General features: G+C 36.7%; 1 protein-coding gene across 3 annotated transcripts in view; it reads left to right on the top strand.

Moving 5' to 3' along the window:
* Positions 1-26,100, top strand: part of ARB2A (ARB2 cotranscriptional regulator A) — a 261,976-nt gene that overhangs the window by 166,215 nt on the left and 69,661 nt on the right. For all 3 annotated transcript variants that reach the window (XM_083883527.1, XM_083883525.1, XM_083883526.1), the window contains one exon: positions 23,373-23,489. In XM_083883527.1, coding sequence (XP_083739653.1) covers positions 23,373-23,489 — 117 coding nt within the window. The remainder of the gene's footprint in view (positions 1-23,372; positions 23,490-26,100) is intronic.

Below are 26,100 nucleotides of genomic sequence, written 5' to 3'. Positions count from 1 at the left end.
ATATGGCTGTAAAGTCAAATGACTGAGTATGTTGGTTGTGGGGTTCTTTTCCCAGCAGGTACATATGTAAAAAACTTGAATTTTATGAAACTTTGTGTGTTGTTATCTCTCTAGATTGGTTTGAAGAACAGCACAATACTAAAGATTCTACATGTAACAGTCTAAAGGTTTACAGTTCTTTTTGAATGTATATAGAAAGACTAATAAAGAGTATTTGTTTAGACAATGATAGATGTGGAATATCATATATAGCATGCACTATGTTACAAGTTTTGTGATGAATTGGAATGATTCCATCTGAAACATAAAGCTGTTCTAGATTCTGGTATTTGTTTTCTCTTAATGGAACGAAACATTTTAAAAAGGAAGTTGTCTCAAAGTTATTGCATTTATTTTCCCATTTCTGTGACCTTACACCATTAAGACCACACAAGTATATTATGTTAATGTTAATTTAAATGGTAATTATGCTGAAAACTATATGTATGGCTTTTGCATGGACCAGTAGAGATTTTATAAAACTTTAAAACCCAGTTTAGTAGATCAGTCGGAGGAACTGCAAGTTCATAATACATTAGGCATTGCAAATCCAGGTGGAATTAAAGGAGTGCAAACATACTTTTGTAAAGGGAGCTCCCAAACTGTGGTACCATAAAAAGCAGCTGGAATTTGCATTTTATCCTAAAACTTTCTTCAATCCAGTCAAGATGTATTAGATAGCTGTTTCCGAATATTAGTGAAGCATTTTAGTATTAATAATAGTATGACTACCAATCTTTAAAATTATCTTATTTAAGGGCTTTGATTGAATGTGATAAGAAATAAAAATATGAGTTGATTTTGCACGTATATTAGTTGAGAAAATTGTGCTTTTAGTGCTGTAGAATTGAACTGAGTTTTTAATGCAATGTGTCAAAGTGCAGGAGTAAAACTGCCTCATAAGCACCTGAAAAATAAATAGCTTAATTGGTTATTTTTCTCTTTTCCATTTCTAAGGCAAATTAAGCTTAATAATGAATCTCAGTATCCTGCAATATTAGGATAGAAAGGGCATGAGGTTTTTACCTCATGAGGTTTACCTTGATTGAGCTGAGGCATTTTATTTGCTTGTCAGTATCTGTATTATATTTTGTCTTAGAGTGGCTTGGGACATCCGACAGGAGTAATATGTCTTTAAAAAATTCAAAACAAAATAGCCCCCACAACTCCCCCTCAGTCTCTATCCCTGTGGACACATAAGTCCCAGTATTTTACAAGGTGTTAAAGTACAGCGATTATATTATCTCATCCTTTTAAAAAAAGGCATTGTTAATTTAACCCTCAGTAATCTTACTTCACCTCACCACCATTGCAGTCTACAGCCAGCAGACTTTTTTGCCTTAAACCAGGTGTTGAAAGTAACCCAGTTTAAAGAGTTTGTGGCTGAACATGAGGGATTCATCATTATATATTTACTGTCTGAGGCTGATACAGCTGTAAGGTTTTTCAGATGCCATTGATCCATTGCGCATGTTCCCTCCCTGGGTTGCAGGACGTGCTTCTATTTGCATAAGGCCCTGGGCAAGGTTCTTTCTTGCATTGATTGGCCTGTCCAAGGGAGCCTGATGTGCTCCTGCATTGATCACTCTGTCTTTTCTTGGAAGGCAGTGTTACACCGAGTTAATCTCAAACAATTCTAGGGAAAACTCTACTGCAGATGTCACAATTTTATTCAGATGTTCCTTTGAGTATAGTCCTTTCCTTTTTTTTTTTCCTTTTCCAGGATAACTTGCTTTGGTTTGGTTTTTGGGTTGTTTTGGGTTGTTTTTTTTTTCACTTAATTTAAATGTGTTTCTGCAATTATAGTGAAGCATAGAGCAGAGTGTACTGAAAAGCTATATTACATTTACACCAATTATTCGGTGCTGTGGTTTTTTTCTTTAAAATAATGCCTATAGCTTCCAGCAAAAATCAAAACTACTCTGTCTTCAAAGAGTTCACAGTTATAAGAGGAGAATTAATCTAAGAATATGTGTGCTGGTGTCTTAGCTTAGATTAATATTGTAAGTTTGTAACTTGTATGATTTGTACTAAATCTTCTTCAATGTTAGAAAAATAGTTCTAAAATGGCACCTTCATCATAAAACTGTGTTTGGATTTTAGTTTTCTAGACATATATTCCAAAATGGATCATGCAGGTAAATTTCTGAGTAGACCAGTGACTGATCAGGGAGGACAAATACTTCCCTACAGTGTCCTTGGATTGCCAACATGGTTTGTTGGCAGCTGTCTTTCCAAACCCAGGTTGAGCAACTGAGTTCTTAACTTGCCCTGGTAGGGGAAGGAGCTTTTCAACATCTGCTGCAATAATAACCCATAATCAGGAGCTATGAAATCTACTGCTGCAATTTCTGAAAACCACATATTTGCCTACGTCCCTCAGGATAAGCAAGATGCCTGTTACTATTGTCTACCAAACTCATTTCTATGGTCAGAAAATGGTTCTACATGTCTGTGTTCCTGTAGGTAAAGTGAAATGTGGTTATACTCAAAGGGTGGCTCATATCTAATGAGTAACCTGACCTATGAACTTTACCAAACACATGATAATACTGCATGCCAGTGAAAAACAAAATACCATGAAAGAGTTCCTCTCCTGTAGAGGACCAGAACAAGAGCATCACACAGATGTTCCTTGATTACTTTTAGAAAAATTTCCTATGGATATTTTTGTAGAATTTTCTACAAAAATATATAAGTATTTAGAGATACATAGCTGAGGTCATGTTAATGCAGTAACATAAACTGTTCAGGCTTCTCTTTTTTATTGCTTGAATAATAGTTTCATGACTTTCACTGAAGCAATAATGTTTCACATTGCATTGTGATACTCTGGCCTAGGGAACACACTCCTTTGGTCATTTGGTAGAACAAAACTCAGATAAGTATAATTCAGGTAGCATATATGAAATTTCATCTTCATTATCATGCAAATGTGGTGAGAATGTAACATTTCCCAAGATGTCATTTGACTATTAGGATCTTTAGAAAATGGTCTCTCCAAGCCACAAAGCTAATATTCCAGAAGAAAGCTATATAATACCTAAAAATTGTCTATCCTTATTCTATATGAATAATAAATGCAGTAGGACAAGCCATTATCAAAATCACAAAAGAATGTGTTGACCTATTGTGGAGCAAGGATCTTTTTTGATTTTTGCATCAATGATGATTTTCAAGCTTTCCATAGCATAGAGGATGAACATGCAAATAATAGATTTCAAAGAACTGCAGGGAAAAAAGAACTAGGATCATAACTGGAAATCTGATCTATTTTGTTTCAGTACATAAGTTGTATTTTTGGGTATTTATGCTGATATATATTTTGTTATACATAATGATATCCTTTGCAAGCGTTTTATATTTTGTGTGTCTGCATTGTGCATGTATTTTGCATCTGCAACGCTTCATTTTTCTTAAGCTCCCTTTTGCTGATATTTGAGTTAATTAAGGTAAAAGACAAACATGGGCTAAATATGGATTAATCTCTTAAATAGGGAGTGGAACTTGATTTTCATTCTAAAATAAAAGAAGAGCCTGAGTGTCTCGTAGCAGCCCATTATTTGTGTTATTCAGCTTAGGAAAATGCTGTACTTATTTATGTGTGTGAACTATGCAGGGCATCAAGACCTAAAAAAAATTTCCAGTAACAAAAGAGATCTTTTGCAAGCAGTTTCAGTTTTGAAAAAGAAAGACTGGAGCATGATTGTTTATAATTAAATTAAAATGAAGAAAATAAATCTAATCTCTTACTTCAGGCAGAAAGACTCTCTGGGAAAAAAAATGTATCCATAGTATGCATTGTGCTGTTAAACAAAGTGAATGCCTTAGAAAAACGTGATGAGGATATACGTAGATACTCCCAAGCTTTCAGATACCCTCCATGGATGTTATGGAGTACACTTTTTCTCAGCAGATATTTTTAGCCCCAAGCGATGAGCTGCATGTGTTGAAATAAGTGTTTAGAATGAATTTTAGTAATTGCTTGATTGCTGGTCATCAGGAATGCAAGCAAGTCTTTCTACTCAGTCTGAGCAAAGTAGAACGACACAATGTAAAAAATTATATTTTAAAGTTTTCCTGTTTTCCACAAAAAAAAAAAAAAAAGTGACAATTTTCTGATGCTGGGCTAACAAAGAATGAAATTTCAGAGTCTGTGGTGATTTCAAAGTCTGTGGGTTTGGCTTAGTTTGTTGGTGGGTTTTTTTGTTGGTTTTTTTTTAGCTTGTAAAATTGTGATATCTAGAGACTGGGAAAATTACAGAAGATGTTTGAAGTGTCATTTCTCTCCCAGTGCCACTGAGATATTTTCATTTTACAAGTACATTACTGAAGTTAAGAAGTAGTTCTGTGCTGTTTTGCTAGAGAGATGTTTTCAAAGTCCAGGTACTTCTTATGTGACAGAAACCATGTACCAATTAAAAATGTTTTCTGTTGCTTCATTCCCAGCTACATGAATGATACATATGTGGTGTGTCCCCTCCTTTTAAATACTCTTGATGATCTAACTGACACACTTCCATCACTCTTGAGATACTCTTAAGTGCATTTTATAGAAGTCACTGAACTTTGTTTATGCCTAATTTTTTTTGAGGTAAGATAAGGTGTTTAAGCGGCAAAGACTTGATCAAGAACTCCACGACACTTGTAATCTGGTTCAGCAGTCAGAGGAGGGAATTGATAGAGCCTCCCTGTCTCACTCGAGAAATACTAATTTTCTTCATGTTCTTATTTTAAGGAGAGGCTGCTTTGAGCATGATACAGACTGCTTATCACCAGATTTAGTGGGGTCGCAGTTTTAGCCCTACTTATTCCTGAAAGGGTAACGGGTGTTGGTGTTCCTAACAATAGTGCGTGATAAAGGCAAAACAATTAGAATCATCCTGCTCTACAGACTCTCATGTTGTTTCCTAATACCATTTTTTTTTCCAGGAGAAAATACCCAAAGCAGTTGTCCTATTTAAACAGAGTTTAATTCTTTTCTCAGCTGGGCAAAACTGATTTTTATCAAATTGCATAGAAAATAGCGATGTTTTATTGTTGGCATTGCTTTGAATTGCACTTCTTTTATATATACTCAATAGCTTTTTATATTTTGCAGTATTCTTCTAAATAAAATCTAAGTAAAGTTTTAACTCTAATTGTAAACCAAGTGCTACAGAAAAAAAAGAAATTTGAAATTTCACTGTCTCTGTATTTGGTATATTCACATGAATTGTAGAAAGGCGTAGCAAGTCTGTAGTTTGTAACTGCACAAAATTAAATTTACTTATATAATGCACATTCCTTGGAGTATCTTACTTTGAATTTAAAAAATCTTTCTAGCTTCTGCTTTCATACAGACTAAGATAACTTTTTGAAACAAATATTTCAGAATCAGGTAGTTCAAGTGACACATCCTATAGGGAAAAGGATCTTGCCTGCATTCAGTAAGCCAAATGCATACATGCCACAGTGTCCTGTTCCATCTCCCTGCATACATCTCATACACCTCCACATGCGATTATATGTTGTACGTAGTATTGGTATAAAATTCATAATAAGTTTTAGCAATTTTCTATAGCATCAAAGACCTATTGATGCTGGTAATACAAGAGGTGTGTTTCAGTCCTTCCCTGTTTTGCCCTGACCTCTCACATATCGACACACTCCCCTTCAATTACTCCTTTTCCACCCAGATGTATCCCAAGTGAAACTTTTCCAGCCTGTCAGCAGCAAACTCTTAATGTCTGCCCTCACACAGCAGCCTGCATCCATCTCTTTCCTCCCTTTTCTGCAAAGCCAGAACACCCCAGCCACCTGCTGCAAACAGCAGAGGTGCCGAGGTCCCAAAAAAGCCTCCATTTTGGTTGTAACCGTCCTTGCAGTGCAAAGATAATGAGCAATACTGAAGAGATGTCAGTCTTCAGGTTCCTCTTTTCTTTTGCTGGTGTCATTCATGCTACACAGATGCCTGTGCAGGGCTGCGCCTTGTGCATGTGCTGCCTGTCCTCAAGCGAGCTGTGCATGGCTTGAGCTCTGAGTAAATAACAACTGCTTTCTTCTGCAAAAATAAGTTCTGCTGGCCAGCCTAAAGTGTAACCTCTTACCACATTTTCTGCAGCAGGTTGACATCATCAGGCACGAGGGAAGAAGCATGCTATGGCAGGCAACTTTGTCTTTTCTTCTGTTCCTTAAAATAGCTGTTAGCGTCTTTGTGTGTGGCGGGAAAATAATAAAAAATTTCTTAACATCTGTAATATCTAATTGTACTTTTGCCTTCTGCCTCCCAAACTGTTTTGTGCTGAGGTGAGCCATGCCGGGGTTTGGGATGGGCTCACCACCCCTACAAAAGGGGGCCACCCCCTACAAAGGCACCACCTCCTACAAAAATACTTATTGATAAAAGCCATAGATGCAGCATCTGCTGTAAAATGCAATTGAATTATTTTAGTTGCTATTGCTAACTTTTTCAGAATGCTAGATTACTGCAAAAATCTTCCAAGCAAAACCTTCCAAATTTTGATATTAAGCCTAAATGTGTATATTGCATTTAGAGATTTTAATGAATCTTACACAATAGCATTTTATCAGCAATTGTGCCCTAATGATCTTTTAAGGTCTAAAGATGTACGCACTGTTGTTCTGAATCTTGTGTTTCCGAGCATTTGTCTCTTGAACTAATACGTATTTTCTGCCTTCAAATTAAACAGGAATCAATTTATAATGTGTGTTGTAATCTGTTTGTAAAGCCTAATTATGTTCATTGCTTTCTAAAATGCAAGGATTGGAATAAGTGTCTATTAATGCTTTAGGTGCGAAAACAGTACAAACTTCTTGTGATCTGATAATATTTATAAATAGTCACTTGCACTTTTTTGTGCAAATGAATTTGAGTAACTGTCAGGCTGCAATTTTAAAATTTTTTTATACTATTAGAAGAGTGGGGTTTTTGAAACCTCATATAGATCTCCTTATATGTTTGAGGCTTTTTCCATATAACTATATATATAACTATAACTAGTGCTGTCCTGTATTATTCTTTTATACCTTTTGTCTTTATTTCTTTATTTTATTGCCTATACTTTATGGATGATGAGAATGCTAATGAACATATGACATATACCAACATTCACAAGATGAACAGGAAGCTTTCTCTTTTTCTCAAATGTTTATGCATTAAAAAAGGAAAAATTAAATAAACCCAGCATTTACTCCATTGTAATTTCAGCTTAAATAAAACACCTACCGAGGTTTTGTAGAATTTTCCCATCAGAGAGAAATTTTTGAGAGTGCTGTAAGACTATTTTTATATCCATAGAGTAAACTTTGAGGTAAATTGCTAGAAGGCATAGAAGTTATCTTACAAAATTGTTGATACTGGACCATAAAAAAGTCTAAATTATTTTAACCTTCAATTAACAAAAAAAAAAAAAAAAAAAAAAAAAAAAAAAAAAAAAAAAAAAGGAGTAAGGTGTCAAAACACTCATTACAGGTTTAATTATAATTTCTGATGGATTCAAAGCCGTATGGCTGTGTTCTGACCACTCCAATTTAGCCATTCAGCCCGTGCTGCCTGCATTGTTTATTCAGCAGTTCCTGTTAGACGTCTTCACAGGAGTGATTCTGCCGACTTTTTTGACACCCATTTTCATGCATGGCCTGCTACTTTACACTGAAATATCTTTCTCCTTTTTTCTGTATTCTTTTTTTTTTTTTTTTTTTTTTTTTTTTTTCTGATCTGCCTGCAAGGTTAAAAATGCCATGAACATGTCAGGCTCGGTGTGGGTGCATGTGTGCATGCATACATGTGCATATACATGGGCACAGAATAATGAGTAAATGCGCTGGTGGATGCACGTGTGCCGCTGTGCAGAAGCGTGGGGCGCCTTCCAGCAGCATCCCTGTGCGCGGTCCTGCCGCCGTTCTCAGCCCGCACCGGCGTGCGCAGGGGAGGGTGATGCTCCTCTCCCGCAGGCAGTCCCCGCGATGCTGCGGGGTGGGTGGGGGGTCTCGGCAGTCGATGACACTAGAGGGCACTGCTTGTCCTCGGTTGCGGCTTCCTTCTGGGACGTCGAGCAGAATTGGGCTGAATTCCGTAATCTCATTTTAATTAACAGTTGAATTCTTATTAAGTAAGTCTAGGCTGTTTAATTCATAGTTGTTTTGCTTTTAGCCTTGTGTTAATATCATGGATGGAGTCATCAGCACTTGCAAATACATGCAGAATCAGTTGTCCCATACAGTAACAATTTTATTAAAAAAAAATAAATAAATAATACACCAAACTTCAAATGTTATACTTGGCAAAGCCAGAAGGCTGAGTTTGCCCAGCGATGGGGTTTAGATCCCTTGCCAGCTGTGCTTCCAGCCAGCAAGTGTGATGCACAGTGTTAGAAATGCGTTAGGGAGAGTCTTGACGAGTTAGGGTGATTTATTTCAGCAAAGGTCAAGAGCAAGATAAGCAGAGGACGAGAATAGGAAATTTAAAGGGTCCATCTTTGCTATGTGTAAAAGTGTGTATCATTTATATTACCCTTGGAAAAATGTTTCTCAATTACAGAACACTAAATCACCTGAATTGCTGCTCCAAGTTCAAATGTTTCTTCCATTTATGGATTCATTTATTTTGGATGAAAATTACGAAAGAAGTGGAATAACCAGATTAATCAGGCTGATAGAATCTGGCATCATTTCAGAAGCATCAGAAACTTAATATGAAACTTAGATGTCAAAACAATAACAACCAAGCTCAATGACACCAAGCACTGCTGTTAGCTTACCCTTGTCCTCTGCAATTGGCAGAGCATTGTAAAAAGTGCTGTGTGCTGGCCAGGTTGGGAAATTTTCTTTCCGATCAAATTCCAACACTCCAGTTCAAGAAATTAAGTCCTGTGGTTTAAAGCATTGTTCATTTCTAAGCAGTGATTTGGGATCAGCCCTACATGACTTCTCTCTTTTTTTTTTTTTTTTTTTTTTTTTTTTTTAATGTCTCTCTCATGTTTAGCCTGAATGTTTCTTTCTGGTTAAGTGTTGTTCACTTTCAGTGAGTGTGTAAATTTTCTCACCAAGTATTAATAAATGTGTGGAGTTAACAGCTAGATTGCCTGATCACTGGAAATTACTTATTAGACAAGATGATGGCTGCTTGGTGTAACTAAAGGTTTTTCCACATGTAAGTTCCAGATTTAATACGTTTGAAACATAATGATTGTCTTTAAAAGGATAAGTCGTTTTCTAATAAAGTTCTAAAATATTGTTCTAGCCAGAGCTCATCACCATTAAAAGGCAAGCCAGTATAATAATAGGTTCTGTTTTGTGCAGAGTGAATTGGAAGTATTGTATTTTAGTCCCGCATAATTTCTTGCAAATATTAAGGTGATTTTGAACCACTCTAGTTCTGAGCAATCTGTTTGTGAACAGTGAGATGAGTATATGCATTTCTGAAAAATCCTCCTGGTAGTTACTGCACTTTCAGAGACTGCAGATTGCAGTTACTGCACTCTCCAGATTCCAGAGGATAGTGTAGCATGTTTATTATAATTATGTAGGTTTCCTAATTATTTCTGTAAGGTCATGTAGTAAGTAGTCTTGTATAGTCTGGTCGCCCACCTGATGTTTAGTAATAGATCATCATTTTAGAAGAGCAAGCATCACCTAGTTCTGTTTTATCAGTTCATAAGCAAAAAGAAATAAAAAAAGATGTTTAATCAACAAGAGAGCAACTCTTTTTGCATTCAATGGTAAAATGGTAATTTGAAATCTTATTTTGTGTGTACTAATAGTCTATAAGCAGTGAGATGCCAGAACTGCTATAATGGGATTTCCCCAGTCCTAGAAGGATTTTGCTTATGGCTATGAAAAGTTAATTTCAGATCGTGATACACTTGCATTAATTTTTGAGACATTAGCTGAATGTAGTACAGCAAAGAAAAACACAAACACCACACCACTGTGGTGTAGCTAATTGTTTATTACCTCCAACCAAAGAAGCATCAGTAATGCACAGGTCACAGTGTCTGAAAAAAAAAAAAAAAAAAAAAAAAAGAGGTAGAAAACTGGCAGAAAAGGTCTTACAGATGTCTTCTTGAGGGTCTTGAGGAAAGAACTGAGGAAGAAAAGGAGAAACAATAGCTTCACCATGTCCTAAAGGTGATACAAATGAGTCTTGGCATACTTAGAAGTTCCTGTTTGTTCATTAAAACACTGTTTGACAATCAAACTACAGAATTTACCAAACCTTCCTGCTTCTGGGTGAGAAGATACATCTTTGTGGTTGTATGATTTATGTATGAAACAAATGATTTAGATTTTTATATGCACCACACTTCAGTAATATGTTTATATTCTGTGGAGTATTTGCTGACAAAAGGAGCATGTTATCTCTTCCTTTGCTAGTAAGGGATCTGTTGACACCACAGCTATGTAAAAACCTCTCATCAGCACCTATTTTAATCAGCAAGAACTTTACTATAAATCATTATCAAAAAAAAAAAGCATTGTGCTATGCTTTTATACCAATACATTTTTTTTAAAATTAATAGGGAAAAATAATACAGAGCTTGTGCTTGAGATGGGCTAATAAGCGTGCCCATGAGACTTTCCTTTTCAAGCACTAAATGAAAGCTTTTGCATTGCTAACAGGCTACAAAAGTTGCTTAGGTAATAAGACTCCTTTTCTCTTATCAGTAAAAAAGAAAAGGGGAGGGATGGGATGGCTCAAGGGATTGGTAATCAGATTACAAAGTCTTTCACTTCTAGGTCACTGGTTCAAATCTGCCCCCTGTTTAGTAGTGACCAAAAGCTGTTCCCATCTGATGGCTTTTCAGTAGCCTTTGTGCAATTCGTGAATGATCTATATCCAATGCCTGGTGAAAATCACTCCTAGCCATTGCTTTGGGAGTCTCAACTCAAACCCTTTAAGTAGGAATAAATGATCTGCTCATGCATTGAGGGGTTTGGTGGGTTTATTTTTCAGAATAATTTTAAAAAGTTAGCGGAGCAATGCAGCTGAATTTGCACTATAACAGCTGCTGTGGGCTACAGAAGCCACTGTCACTTCCTACTAGCATTGCTTCTTAAAAAGTTGTTACCAGCTTACTTAAGGATTGGACTGATGTGTCTTAATTTGAGCCACATGGTATCATTCCAATTTACTTTCATATTAGACTAGAATAGATAAATCCATAATTGAAAAGAGAAGGAGAAGTAAAAGAAAATTACTAAATTTGTTCATCACAGAGGAAACATAGTTATTATAGTAAAATTGATTTTGACAGATAGAGTGTGAAAACATTTTTATTGATGGTTTCAGTGTTTCAGTAATGCTGTGGAACCTATGAAACTGCAACTTCAGTGGGTTCTTGTGCTATATGTGACTTAGACCACTCTGGTGTGCTCAGATAAATGTTGGAATAACTTTATAAACTGAAAACAAGGGAAAACAGAAAACTTCCCAGTACCTGAAAAGAAGTCCTTGCAAGTATATGTTTTCTAGTGTTGCCCCTTAATGGTAGTTACTTTCTGGTAATTGAATAATGGGCTTATATGCTTGGCTCTTGTCAGTGTTTCGAAGCGCTATTTTCCTTGAGGTAGGGGAATGCTAGAGGACAGTTGCTATAAAGGGAATGTAATTTCTGGTTCATTAATATATGAACATTAAGTGAGGACTCTCTGCTAGCTGTACATTTCTGTGGAAATCTCTATGACCGTTTAGAGGTGTGTTTATGTCCATAGGGATGCACACAACCCATTATAAAAGTATGACTGTTTCCTTAAAACCAGCCAAAGTATTTCTTTTGAGACAACAGGCATGCAACATATATGCTGCAGTAGATTTTTTTGCACAAGAACAGAACAAGATATTTCATCAAACCTAAATGATATTTAATCAATACAAGTCTCACTGATTCAAATCAATCACATCAGCCACCTTCCTCATTACTCACATAAACTTCAGAGTCTGCTTGTAATACCTCAACCTGGAAAATAAAATACATGTGTGCGCTGAACAGAGGTTGATGGGTACCAGCAAGTGGAATGCACATTTAGCACAGCTCCAGCACAGGTCTTTGCTCTCCCAAGAACACATCCTCAGATGCTGGGAGTGATCTGCATAACATGCTAATAGCTCTGCATTTAAAATGTCAGCCAGAAGAGTGCTGATAAAATCTGTGTACCATAACACAGATATGTTCATACTCATGTTTTGTAAGAATGGCTTGGGTGAGATTTACTGCCTCTATTTTCACACTTGGCTTTCAACAGCCAAGCTAGCTGGCCTGCGAGGCAATGTCAACCCCTCTGGAAACTACAGCAATTGCAGGAAAAGAAAATCCCAGACAACATATTTATGATCCAAACCACAATATTATCTCCTAATAATACACTGGTATCAGACATTTCAGAGGTCTGTGGACTTGGAGCAATTGGTATGGTATCCCACCAGAAATCACAGGCTGTCCCAACTGCTGCAGGGGCGGTGTGTTTCCATGTCCTACATGCACCACAAAACATGCACCAGCATGTTTTGTGGGCTGCTCATAGTGTTGGACCCAAGGTTACCTGCACCTGCATCTCTGGCCCCGTTTGCCAGAGTGGAAGAGGGGGAGAGGGATATAAGTTTAGCAGTACAAGAGGTGTGGGCAAAAAACCCTGCTAGCTTCACGGGCTGTTTGGTCCAGGAGCACAGGTTTGTACGCCAAAGCCATTTATTTCAGAATTTCCTACAAAAGCAGGGGAGGGGATAGGGAAATAATCTGCCAGCACACCTTTGCTCCCTTTCCACAGAGAAGGCTGATCTTGTTCTGGTGGTTAGGTCAGGGTATGTTAGAAATGGGCAGACCCATTATGGTTCAGCAGAATAAAGTTTGCCTGTATTTCAAAGTGGTTTTGAGTTTACTCATTAGTTTAGAAAATAGTTCGGTTAAACTGAGAAAACCTCCCAGCAAAGTATTTTTCCTAGTGTAGTGATGCTTCTTGTGAAGTTTAAAAGGACCCCTATAAGCCATATGTGCATGCCTATACACTGAATGTGATTTTGCACTATTCGTGTTTCTAAAGAACTGATGCCCTCCACTGGTACAACCCCTCCTAACGCATGCAGAAGCCTTCAAGTTGCTGTCTCTGATGAGTGGATGCATCATTCTTAACAAGCCAGTCCCTTTTGGAGGCTTGTGAATACAAGATAGTACAAATACAAGATTTTAAGATAATACAAATAACTTTGGTTATTTCACCAAAAAAGGGGGGTATGTGATAAATGAATACATTCCTACACGGGCAGTTGGGAATATTTGGTGCATTTGCGCAGCATCCATTGTCCTTACACTTAGGCAGAGCATTCATTATACTAAGAAGTGGCACTTGTTTTTCTATTGTTTTCTAATCTCTACTTGGCATCACTTCTCTGAGTGAGAAGTGATGCCAGGTAGAGATGAGTCATCACTTCTCACCAGTGCTGGCGGGTGATTTGTGGTGTTTAATGAGCAGGCTTTTACTGAGGCAAGCGCAGAGCATTGTACACATCAGTCTCCTTGATCATTCCTCAGAAATAAATCACGTGGGCAAGCTGGTGACCAGGTTGATGCAGGATCAGTGAGCAGGCCAGGAGGAGGAACACAGAAATACTTTATGGCATTGCAATAGCATTCAAGACACCCACTATGTTTCTATGTGCAGGGATGCTGAGGTGGAAGTTGTATGTTGGTGAAGTGCCGTGGATCTCCAGATGTGATGGAGAGCAGGTCCATGCCCCATGTCTTAGAAGGGTGGAGAGTCTGAGCTTCCTTTGCCACTAAAGCTGTGCCTGATGGCTTCTGGCACAGCACATGGACCAGACATTTAATTATGAGCCTATTCTGTACTCTAAATTGAAAGATCCTTTTCTGAATAATTTCTTTCTTTTTTTATATATATTATGTAAAACTGTATTTTATAGAGTTATACATCCTTTGCTTCACAAAGCCCTTCACCATATGGAGTCTCTTCAAGGAGACTTCTTAACCTTGCTGCTACTTTGCCATCTCATGAGTGGCAACCTTGTTGAATATCTGATGGCATGTCCAATGTCTGATAAAGAAGGCTGATTTTAAAAAAAATTCCATTATTTCTCTTGCTTTACTGTTTTTTCAGACTTTGAAGATGTCTGTCTTATATTGGGGTTGAAACTAGATGATGTTAAAGGTTCCTTCCAACCCAAACCATTCTATGATTCTTTGATATTGTGGTCTGCTTTGTGTAATATGGATTTCTGCTACATATGCACATAATTTTTAGTGAAGGAAAATGTAAGTGGCAGCAGCATTTTAGTGGGAAAGAAAAGGGAAGCTGCTGCTCTTCTCTTTTGGCTGCCTGCAATAACAAAGCAAAATTTATCATTCACTAATCACAAGGAGAGTTACTTCCAGAAGTGTGTGTGACCTCAGAAGTTTCAGTTTACATACCTTCTTGCTTCAGAGACCTTGCCTGTGGAGAAACTTCTCCTTTTTGAAATTACTTAGAGATTATAAGAGTTGAAGCTGAGGCTTCAAAGGACAGGAAGAGTGAACGTTGTCTTATCCTCTGGCCGAAGTGGAAATCCAGCAATGCTTAAATAAAAAGGATGTCTGACTTCATGTCCACCTGTGAGATGCTGAACTTAACATTTAGTTTTTCTCATTTTCTGTCTGTTTTTTATTTTTTTAAAGTCTGGCTTCCAAATAAAAGTTAATATATAGGTTGTGTGTTTGTGTGCATGTATAATAAAACCAGGGTTTTTTAAATAAGTGACCAATCTTTCTTCAGACACAGACAACATCTAGAAATCTGTGAAGGATTTTCCCTTCTTGATGTTAAACCAGTGCAATTCTCTCTCTTTCTCTAGGTATAAAATTAAATATAAGGAACCTGATTATTTCCTTGAAAAAATGCAGCATGAGTTCTGCATAAAACTGTAATGACAGTTTTCCATGTACCATTCAAACAGAGGCAATGAAGAAGTAATGCCATTTTACCCTGCTGTATTTGATACTTAATATGTAAAAACAATTATTTACTTGATTGTTTCACATTCATTTCACTAATATGATTGTTCACTTATACACTGAGTTCTGGATTTACACATTTATTGAAACATGAGAAAATTACTTCCATAACTTACTCCAGGCCATGTTTTTCATTAGATATGAACCATTACCTTTGTAATGGTGTAATATCAAAGCAAAACTCCAACCCCTTGTATCATTTAATTTTCAAGCCTTGTTTATTATTAGTTGTGTTACACACTGATTTTCAGGAGCAATTTATTTCAACTAATTTGTCATTTCAGAGATTTAAGATCACTGTATTCTATTTAAATTTATCTGAGTAAGTAAAATTACAAGAACCTACTTCTTCTGTCTTAAGGATTTTAGATGTTTTCACCCTCATAATGCAAAAGAAGAGCCTAACAAGACAGGCTGAGAGTAAACAACTAGTTTTATTCATCCATTTTGTATGCATACTGGATTTTTAGATAGAGCAGAGCTGTTCCACTGTAATTTAGATGTTGAGCTCAAGCAAGTGCCTTAGGAAGGACTTTTTTCCTATGTACAAAGGATTTATTTCTCTCCAGCCCTACTGCCTGATTGGTCTGAAATCAGCCAAAGTAACCATCACCAAAATGTTGACCAGGCTTGAAGCCTTGGGGCTAAAAACAGTGGCAGTTTGGAGCTGGACAAGGGAGCTCAGATGGGTGGACCAGATGGCTGAGGCTGTTAGCAACACCAACGGTCCAGCTTCTATCTGCTGCCACCCTTCAGTGGAACCCATGGAAGCTGTGAGCTACTGCCAACTGAAGGAGTCATTGCAGCTCAGTCATCTGCATCCCAAGACCCTGCTCCTCCCTGAGACTGAAAAGTCCTCAAAGACTTCTGTTTTTGTAAGCTCTCTGATAGGAGCATCCTACAACTTCTGTCAATAGCAAGAAAACTGATGGGGTTTGAAAACTTACTACCGTTTGCTCACTAATAGGTCTAAGGCAGCGTTTGGCACCACACTTTGATGGGCCCTTCTGATAAAATGTCAGCTGTGCACTGCTGCTCTTAAATGCTTCAGCTGTCTCTAATGGCTGCAAGATCAGGCTGAAAATCTGACACTCAACCTGCATTTATACAAGGCGATGTTCAAAATGATAGCTTGTGTTTTGACCATGCCCAGGCTAGGATTGAGTCTGGGCAATTGCAATCCTGACTAGGATTGTGAAAGTCATTGTGAAAGCTGAGCCCAGGATAGCAAGTCTGGGGTAAGAATCTGAGAACACTCCCAATTACAAGCAGAGACATCTGTTTCCTAGTCCTTGACTTTTCTTGACACTACAGCACTTCAAGCTTTTGGTCATGGGTCTAGATGGCTACTCTTAGCACTTTACTATTATTTTGGCTGTATTGTGTTGTGATTGGGTTTGCTTTGGATTTTATTTATTTTATAGTGTATTTCAATTTAATTTCTTTAATGGTAATTAAATTTTTTTATTTTACTTTATTATTTAATTTTAATCTAGCATGGCACTCAAATAGCTGTCCACTGCTTCAGAAATCCAGATAAAATGAGAGAAAACAAAGCTATGACCTGCAGCCAGTAAGGTTTTACTGGCAAAGAGTGGAAAAATCCCTCACCATCACAGACAAGATAACTTTGTTAACAAAATCTCCAGGGCAAGTTTTGCTTAGCTATACCAATAGAGGACTGGTCCTACTGGCTGAGATAATGTAATTATCATTACATTAGGAGACTGATGCAGCCTCCTGTCAGAAAATCACCTGCACTGCTATTGAAAGGATGCTTACACAGACACATGGTAAAGCCAGAGCAGCAAAGGTCGTCCTGTGCCGAAGGTTTGGTGTGATCACATGCTCACATCATCTTGCACTGCCCAAATCCAAATTAACTGTGAGGACAAAATGAGTTTAGTGTACTATGTGATTTTGCAAGTATGATTTTTCTAGGGCTCATGTACTTGCAGTGCATATACACAAACTATCTTTAAACAATCTAGCTTGGGTATCAGATGCTCCTCAGCATTAGTTGTGTCAAATACTGCATGTGGTAGTTTTGTACACTTTCTGGAAGCTTAAACTGACCCTTTCGTAAGACTGGACTGGTTTTTATCTCATATGTTAGAGGCAATGTAGCAGCTAGCTGTTGCTATCAGCTACATAGGAATATTAACACTTAGATTGATCAGGCTTCACATTCTGTACCTGGATAGGGGATAGGTAGAAGCTGTAGACCCTTCAAAACTTGATTTTCATGCCAATGAGGTCTTCCCTGTTTTAATCTCTAATCCTGGGACAGCAGACTCCAGCTGTCAGGCAGGAGTCCCAACTGGCTGACTCCAGGTAGACTCATCTGCTCCAAACCTCCTTTTCTGATCATCACTGTGGTTCTTGCAGCAGTGCAAAGGTATGTATCTCAGCAACCTTCACTGCTGAAATGTCTTGAGGTCCAGAAAAAAACTGATTAGATTTTGTTTTCATTAGTTGAATTTCTAATAGGAAGGAGCTTCACTGAACCCTCTTGTCTAATGTACAGTTTTCACCTGCTAGGAAGTTATCTGCAGAACACCAGCATTTTGTGCTCCAGAGAGTGGAGGATGTCCCTCCCACCAGCTTGTTCTGGTTTGGTCTGCTGTGGACAAGATGTAGCAGACCAATTCAAAGACATTTATCCCCATAGTGTCATACCAATTTATGTTGTGTGATGGGCTTTCTGTTGAACAGCTGCACTTCATTCATGCTAAACAAATTTTTGGGAGGTTTGTAATTGAGATGAGCCAACATTCCTACCCGTAAGCCCTGCCACATCTAAACCGCTTGTGTTTTGGAAGTTGGTGTTCCCCTCATTATTACAGGTCCTCAAAGACTTTTCTCTTGTAAGCTCCCTGTCATGACGCGCTAGGGTCAAGAGAACAGGAGAACTGCATTATTAAGTTTAAAGTTTTAATAAAGCTGAGGCCTGAGGCTTTCTACAAGAGAACCATGAGTTTTGTTTGCACTGCTCAAAAGTATACCAGTAGAATTCTGTGTACAAGGGTTTTTTTAGTTGTTGGGGTTTTTTACTGAGCTGTGAAGGGAGATGATTTTTAAAATATTGAGCTGTTTTTGACTTAAATATTATTCTACTCATGATTGATTTTATGAACTTACAGCCCCTATGCAAGGTGGTAATTTTCAGTGGAAGTTCTGCAAAAGAAATTGGTTTGCATTGCAAACTTTGACAAGTCCTAGACTCCAGATTCTTTAAAGCAATCTGTTCTAATCTGTTCATGCATTATTACTACTGTTGCAATGTGATTTACTGCTGTAGAAAAATATCACAGTTGTAGATGTAACATCGAGTGGATCTTTGAACAAAATATCAGGAAGTGCTATGGTCATTTTCTAATTGTATTTTTGAAGGTATTTTCTTTTGCTATTTCAAAACTGATGTGTATCAGGGTATTTGTCTACTGCAAGTAGGGATTTTATCACATCTGCAAATTCATTTAGGGAAGATGATTGTTGTTGCTAATTGAAAATGAGAACTTGTGGAACTTTGGATTGTTAATTATTTTTGCTTTGTGCTGTTCGAGCATAGCTGCCCAACAGTTCTAATTCCTAATGAATAATATTTTGTGAGGGCTTGGGGCTCTAATTCCACTTTGAAATGTAGAAATTTAGAAAATTGAGAGTATTTCAGAAATTCAGGAATTCTATTCAGGAAGCAGTGAAAGGTCTTAGGAATGCCAGACCAACAAACTTGCACTACAGAATACAGAATTACATACTTCCTGGTGAAGAGGAGTTTTTCATAACTGAGGAGAGGCTGAAGTGCTGCCAGGAAGACAGACCAGTTAATTGGTTTGTATGAGACTCAGTGACATGATGGTTGTTGGCCTGTAGACTGGTAACAAGCAAGTTAGAAAGAGAGCATATGAAGTTACCAAAAAGAAGTCCACATGCCTTTCCAAAAGGAAGTAAAAATTGCCCTCTTGTACATTATTCCTATTACGTGATTTCTTCTCTCTTCCCTTCTACCACTGCTTTTACAAATATTTCAGTGTCCAACTGGAGCTTTTTTGCTCCACCAGGATTTCTACTGCAAATTCATTGCACTTCCGGAAACCAGTGAGGAATTTTGGACAAGGGCTTCCAGTTGTTTCCTCTGGAAAGAATTCTGCTTGCAGATACCAAAATGTCTTAAGAGTCTCAAACCAGTATGATGCAACTGGGTACAGTGGAGGACTTGTATCAAAATTATATAGCTCCAAGTCAAATGCTTTTTGTCAACATGCTCATTGAAGCCCAGTGCATAGCATGTAAACACCATGCCACAACTGAAATTGCTATGGAAGACAAAGAAAGTAGCTGAAAAGTTTATTTCAAAACTTCAAGAGAATTTAGAATTTGGATGTGTTTTTATTAATTTTTAAACCATTTTTTCCTCATTCCTAATTACAAACAACTCAGAAGAGTAAATATTCCCTGGATATAAGGTGATGGGTTTTGATTTGATTGTATGAACCTGCAAAAATAAAAGCCTGCAAAAATAAATAAATATTTTAACTTAATTTTTCTCAGAAGTTTGAATTTTTACCTTTTTTACCTGTTAGAATAGGTATAAAGAGTATGGGATCAATGTTTATAGGATTTACTCCCACAGCCCATTTACCTAAAGTCTAATTGATGCTTTCATGGATTTTCGTGTTAGCAAGATCAGACCTTTGAGTCCTTTTTTAACACACTGACACTTTCATCTGACAGAAATATTATGCTATAAAATGTATACCAAAGGAGTATTTTATCATCTATTCTGACTATATATGCGTGCTAAATATACTGCATATGTATTGTACGTGTGAAGCTAGGCTTTATTTGCACACTACAGATAATACAGGTATCAACCTTTTGACATTATAATGTTATGATAACTTATGCAATAACTTAGTTCATATGTAATATAAACTTACAGATTAGCAGTAGAATACTTATTAAGTTGAGCAACAAATGAGTAATTATTATATATTATTATGCATTTTTAGGGATTTTCAAGTTCTTGTTTATGTAACTGTTAGAACTGAATACTTCTGCAACTAGATAATTTACATTTTCCCTTCCAAAGTGAAGGAACAAATTTTCAACCACTGGGATAAAATGGACTTTCAAAAGGATGCTTGAATGCTTTCTAACTTGTTGTAAGGAAAACTGGTCTACAACTTGTTATTCTAAGGGAATCAAATATATGGTGTTGGTATATGGTTAATAAGTTACAAAATCAAACTCTACTATGACTACCAAGAAGGAACACAAGAAAAAAAAATAATAGAAATGTCTAAAGAGAGAAAATTATTGGGAAAGTCTAGAGGACCCAAAATCATGAGTGATGCAGAGTGATACATGAGAACCTGTTTATGTAATAGAGAAATGCCAGTTTACCTACTTCTGGTTGTAAATGAATTTTTGGAAGAAGGAGTATGAGGGGAGAGTGAGCTATCCAGTGATGATGTTCACAGAGAGATGTCTTCTTGCAAAATTTATCCAGCTAAGAATAATTTAAGATTTTTAAATGGGTGTTAAGCAGGAAATTCCTAGGTTGTGAAAACTCTGTCTGTGGAATTTACTGATGCAAAAAGATTATAAGGCATAAGTGAACTTTAGACAAAATTCTTAGGCCTTTGTTTGCTTCAGAAAAAAAAATCATTCTGAAGAAAAATGTCTAAATTTTAAGTATTTTTAGTAGACTGTGGTCTATTAAATATCTTCAGTTTTACTATGTTCACCTCAAAAGACTCTACAGGCTGCATGGAATAAAACAAGTCCTGGGAAATGTAAATCATGCATCCCATAGTATCATTCCCTTGGAATCTAGAACAACATTTGAGTTTTATCAAATTTGAATGGTAGCTGGATACTACATTTTTGTTTAAAGTCAATCTGTTTTACATTTACACTTTTATTCCCCTCATTTAATTTTTAAAATTTATCTTTATTTAAAACTGGTTTTAGAAAAGAGGAGTATATTCTAACTGTGAACTATCAGTCCATTGAATCTGAAGCATTTACTGAATATTGAAGCAGCTGTGCCCAAAAGCACATAGCTTCTTGTATCTTCTTGCAGGGTAAATTATCATCCCTGATAAGAGAGTCTGCTGCTTGAGCTTAACCTGGATCTGTTCTCCTTGATTATTTTTATCAGTGAATGTCCCATCGTAGCAGGAAACTTGAGCTGCTCTGATAGAAGCAAAAGTGTCCTTAGTTTGACATGCTCTGTTGTGACATTTCTGTGTCACTGAAACATGGACATGTTAGACTTCTTGTTTAAGTGAAGGTTATACCCTTGATTCTTTCCCCACTTGATGTATTGTTTTTGTCTGTTTCTTTCTAAGTTGGCTCAGAAGGGCATGGTTGCCTACCAAAACTTTTTTCTTCTGGGCTGGATGTTAAGAAATCTGTAAGTGAAGCTCAGTTAATCCCTTTGATCCCTCTTTGCTGCTGCATCCATGAGACCTTATCCTAACCCTAGCACTGTGGCTGAGTTATCAAAAAACATCACATTGTCAGCCTCAGTCACTTTGCTGATCTTTGTGAAGAGAATACGATTCTGCAGGCATCCACAAAGCTGAATGGCAAGCACCAGGAGCATGTTGGGTATTGCATATTATTTCCTATATATCATATATGATCTGAAAAGCAAAGACTGTATGTACTATATGAAGAAAGAGTAGAAAGAAATGGTGATCAATAGCTGCCAGTTCTTACATGTGCATAGGGAAATTGAGAATAGCAAACCTGAGCTAGGTCTGGAAAAGAAAAAGGGTACTGCACCTTTGTATTTTTTTATAAAGATTTGAAGAAAAAGGTGATGTTCTAAGATGAACTGGGTGGCTAGTTTTCGAAACATGGAACACAGTAGCTTGGAAAAAACCCTGCTTTTCCAAAGCAGAGCATATTTTTTATCTTTGCTGATCATTAGAAGTGCTTCTGAATACCAGCCCTTCATGGAGGAAGTCATGCTGGAATACTCTGAGCTGGTGATGATTTTAAACTTCACCCAGCATGTAATAACTCTGAGTAATTGGTAGGTATGTGGTCTTCAAGAACAGTGATATTTTTGCACCTTTGCCTGTTTAATCACAGTGTTTTGTGCAGCCGAATGAGTGCTAGAATGCACAACACTGTAATAGGAATATTAGTACATAAAGTGTATTTAAAACACTTATTCAATGTACAGCAGGTTTTAAAGTGAGGTAGGTGTGTGTGGCTGACAGTTCTTGTTTTTAGATACTATCTCTTTCAAAACCTTTTTTTCTGGTAGGTTTTTGGAGTCATTTTTATGGCAAGGACATGGAACAGTGGGTTCAGAGGTGCAGCCTGTGTGCTGATAAGCAGTTACTAGAGCATGAAGAAAGAATACCTGATTTTAGAAATGTGGTATGTGTTACATTTATGCAAAGGGAAACCTAAAAATACACATAAACTTTATTGCAGCATATACAGTGATAATGACACCAGTTGTGAAATGCTGGTTTTATAAGTATAATTTATTACGCTTTCTTTGATCCAGTGTTACAAATTAGGATCACTCATGTCAGGAGATTAAAACCTTTTTGTCTGTCTTTGATATCAAACAATTCTTTCCCAGTACCTTTTATCTTGCTTAGTAGTGCTGAATTCCACAGCATCTTTGTCAGTTTGCTTGTGTTACTTGCAGCAATCATTTAATTTGTTTTAGAACTGATATTATTTAGTCATACTATCATTTGCAACAACAGAGGCTCTTTAATATCCTAAAAATGTTGAAAGGCTTTGGTGTTAGCTGAGTAAGCATATGAATAAGAGAAGAGAGAAGAATTTTGGGACCATGGTGAGCGTGCAAGATAGCTAAATTGGATAAAGAGAAAAAAACCTATACAAGTCAAAGTGAGATTGTACATCAGAAAAACTACAGCAATCTACTGGAAATTAGTAGATGATAGTCATGAGAACCTTACAGTGAACCACAGGTACCAGCTTCCCTGAAGAACTGAAATAGGAACTTGGAGAAGCTTGTAAAAGGTGTCCTCAGGGAATCTTCCATATTTTCACTATGATACTTTTAATCCTAGAATTGTCAAGCCACATGGAAAATAATAGAACTGAATAGTTCAGTCAGTTAAAAGTTAGTATTATTCTTTTTTATCAAAAATATTAGGTGTTTCTGTTTTGCTGGACCTGTTAGCAATTGTATAAATTTTAAAACAAATGAAGTCAAGTATTGAATTTTATTGCTGTTTCCTTTTAAGTTTAAGATCATTATCTCTGACGAAGCAGACTCTATTCAGTAAAAGGAATTCATTTAAATACAATATTTTTTAACAGATGATTCAGCGAGAGGCAGAAGTAAAGAATAGGGTAACTGCTGTGGCGTTGACAGACTCAGTTCACAATGTGTGGCATCAAGAGGTTGGGAAAACTATTCGAGAGTGGATGCGAGAGGTAAGGCCTTTTTTTTAAGAATTTGAGTATATACATCTGTATATGGCTGAATAAATATGGCTGGGTGTGAAAGACAGCATAATACAGAACAGTGGAAATTATATATCCACGCCAGCCACTAAAATAACGAAGATTAAAGCCATTTCTGAACTGCCAAGTTAGCAGTCAAAGCACCAAGTCCAGTGTTTCTTCCTGATGGTCAGCAAAACAGAGACATGCCAAGGCAGCCCATGCAGTGCCTGATACCTGGAGCAAAGTCCTGGGTGCACCCCATGCTGCTGGCAATGGCAGAAAATCTCCTTTAAGTTCTTCATGACTCAGTTTGATGATTTGCACAACTGGCAAAATATCCTTTCAGCAACTTTTCATAATTACTCCTGTAGCACTCGGAAGTTCTTATACTTAGGTATGAGGTTGCTGAGATTTTAAAAATCATATTTTTAGAGTGAGACTAACTAAACTACTGTTTATGAGTCTTTTCCTCACCAGATCATGCTTCTCTCTGTTTTCTGCATTCCCATGGCAGAGCACTAAAATAGTAGATGCACAGGGTGAATTTAAACTAGTCACATCCTGAACTTTCTGTTATACTTGATTTTTTCTCATGGTTTTAGTGAAACTTAAGTATACCTTGCCTATTCCTGACTTAACCTTAAAGTTTTATAGGCGGTGACTGATGGGAATAGAGGATCACCTGGGATGCAGCCTGACAGCTCTGACTTAAGTGTTAAAAATATAAAGAAAGGTAACCCCTACAGGCTCTGTCAGAGAAATCCCCATTTTCTTTATGGGAAATCAAAACCTTAAAATATGTGTTATGTAGTAAAACTGAAATTTTAAATCCTGTAATTTGAATCTGACAACTCCATTTTTCTTTAAGCATTTAGTCTGAATAAGGAAAGTGCATTACCTTTAATTTCATTTGCAGAAAGTAGATGTTAAAGAATAAGTTAAATGATTAATGGCCTAAAAAGTGGATGGAGTGTCATAACTTACATTAGCATTAAAAATCTCCTATAAGAAAGAAGAATTTTACATATGTGAAATGTGGCTGAGTGGTATTAAAACTAGCATATCACCTGGATATCTCTTACTTTAATCAGGTTTAAGGCTAGTGGTAAAATGAATAATAATTAAAATATACACCTAATCGCTGCCTGTCTGTAGGGCTAATTGCTGTCATTGAAAGAATGAATTGTTAAAATAAAGTAATTCTTCATTGGAGCTATCTCTCCTGTATCACTGGTGGCCTATTTTTAGTACCTATAGATGTCATGATTTTTGAATTTATTAGGGGCTGTGATGAATGATAAAACAAATCATCCATTTACATATCTTGACACTGCTTTCGAGAATACTTATTTCTTACAGGCAAGTGTCACATTGTATATAAAAGCTAGTTAATTGTGTGCTAATCTTCTGTATTATCTCCAGCTCTCTGATGTAGTGTTCTATCAGTAGTTAATATTAATTTTACTTATTTCAAATGATTGTAATACTTCATAAAAATTCTACTTCTTTTGTAATTTTTACCACCTTACATTTGCAATTTCACATTCAGCTGTTAATTAAAATTACACATGCAAATCATAAAACTATAATGCTTTACTACTTTAAACCTTAAAACCATCATGAAATACTTCCATTTTAACAATTTTTTACTAAATATGTTATATTGCTAGGTAGTGTGTTTGTTTTTTTTCTTTTTCCATTGAGTTCAATAGTTTCATTGATCTACTGTTTCTTACAAAAATCTGCCATGCTTTGTGAACTTCACTTTCTAATCTCATACAGCAACCCTTCCTTTATGTTGTCCCTGCTCTCCCTGGTCCCAGAACAGTAGGGTTGCCTTGACAAATCTATTCAAAAGCCATTCCTTGCCCTTTATTGGTGGGGACTGAAGCCTTTGAAATTCTCTCCTCACTGCAACACAGCTGACATCTTCTTCCAGACAGAATGAATTAAGGAAATACAATAAGATACTTGATCTACCAGTCAAGGATCTTTCCACAGTGAGGACCGACTCCATGGTGCACAACCAGGGCAGCAAGCATCTACAAATACACAATACATGGTGTTTACCAGAAGAGAATTCATCCATTTTTACTATCATGAACTGATGGTATTATTTTTTTTTAGAAATCTGTCTGAAAATTGATTGGGTCTTTCCAAAAAGTTGTGCAGTTCTTTTACCTTTTCCACTTAATGAAGCTGGTCAGGTTTTCAGAAAGGGAAAGCTCAGATTTTTAATAGAGCAAGCAATGTAGATCTTGTTGTTCAACTGGTAATCTTATTTAAAATGTAATTGCTTTATAGTTAAATATTCAATTCAGTAGATTTGGTGTCATTTCATCGTATTTTATTGAAAGCATATTTTTTAGTACTTCAGTTTATAGACTACTCTGAATAGATAGCATTTGGAGCAAAACATTAAAAAATTCATGGTAAATTCATCCTACTCAGAGGTTCAGGAATGAAAGGTAAATGTAAAGACTTCCTGAATATAATTCTCCTGAGACCAGTACTTGCCTTTTTTTTTAATGTTCATGCATATTCATCTCACCTATATTTCCAATTATTTGAATATTAATCTGCTGTCTTGATGGTTTCT

Source organism: Zosterops lateralis (genome assembly GCF_965231275.1).
Source record: "Zosterops lateralis genome assembly, chromosome: Z".
Taxonomy (NCBI): Eukaryota; Metazoa; Chordata; class Aves; order Passeriformes; family Zosteropidae; genus Zosterops; species Zosterops lateralis.
This window is presented reverse-complemented; position numbering and strand designations above follow the sequence as displayed.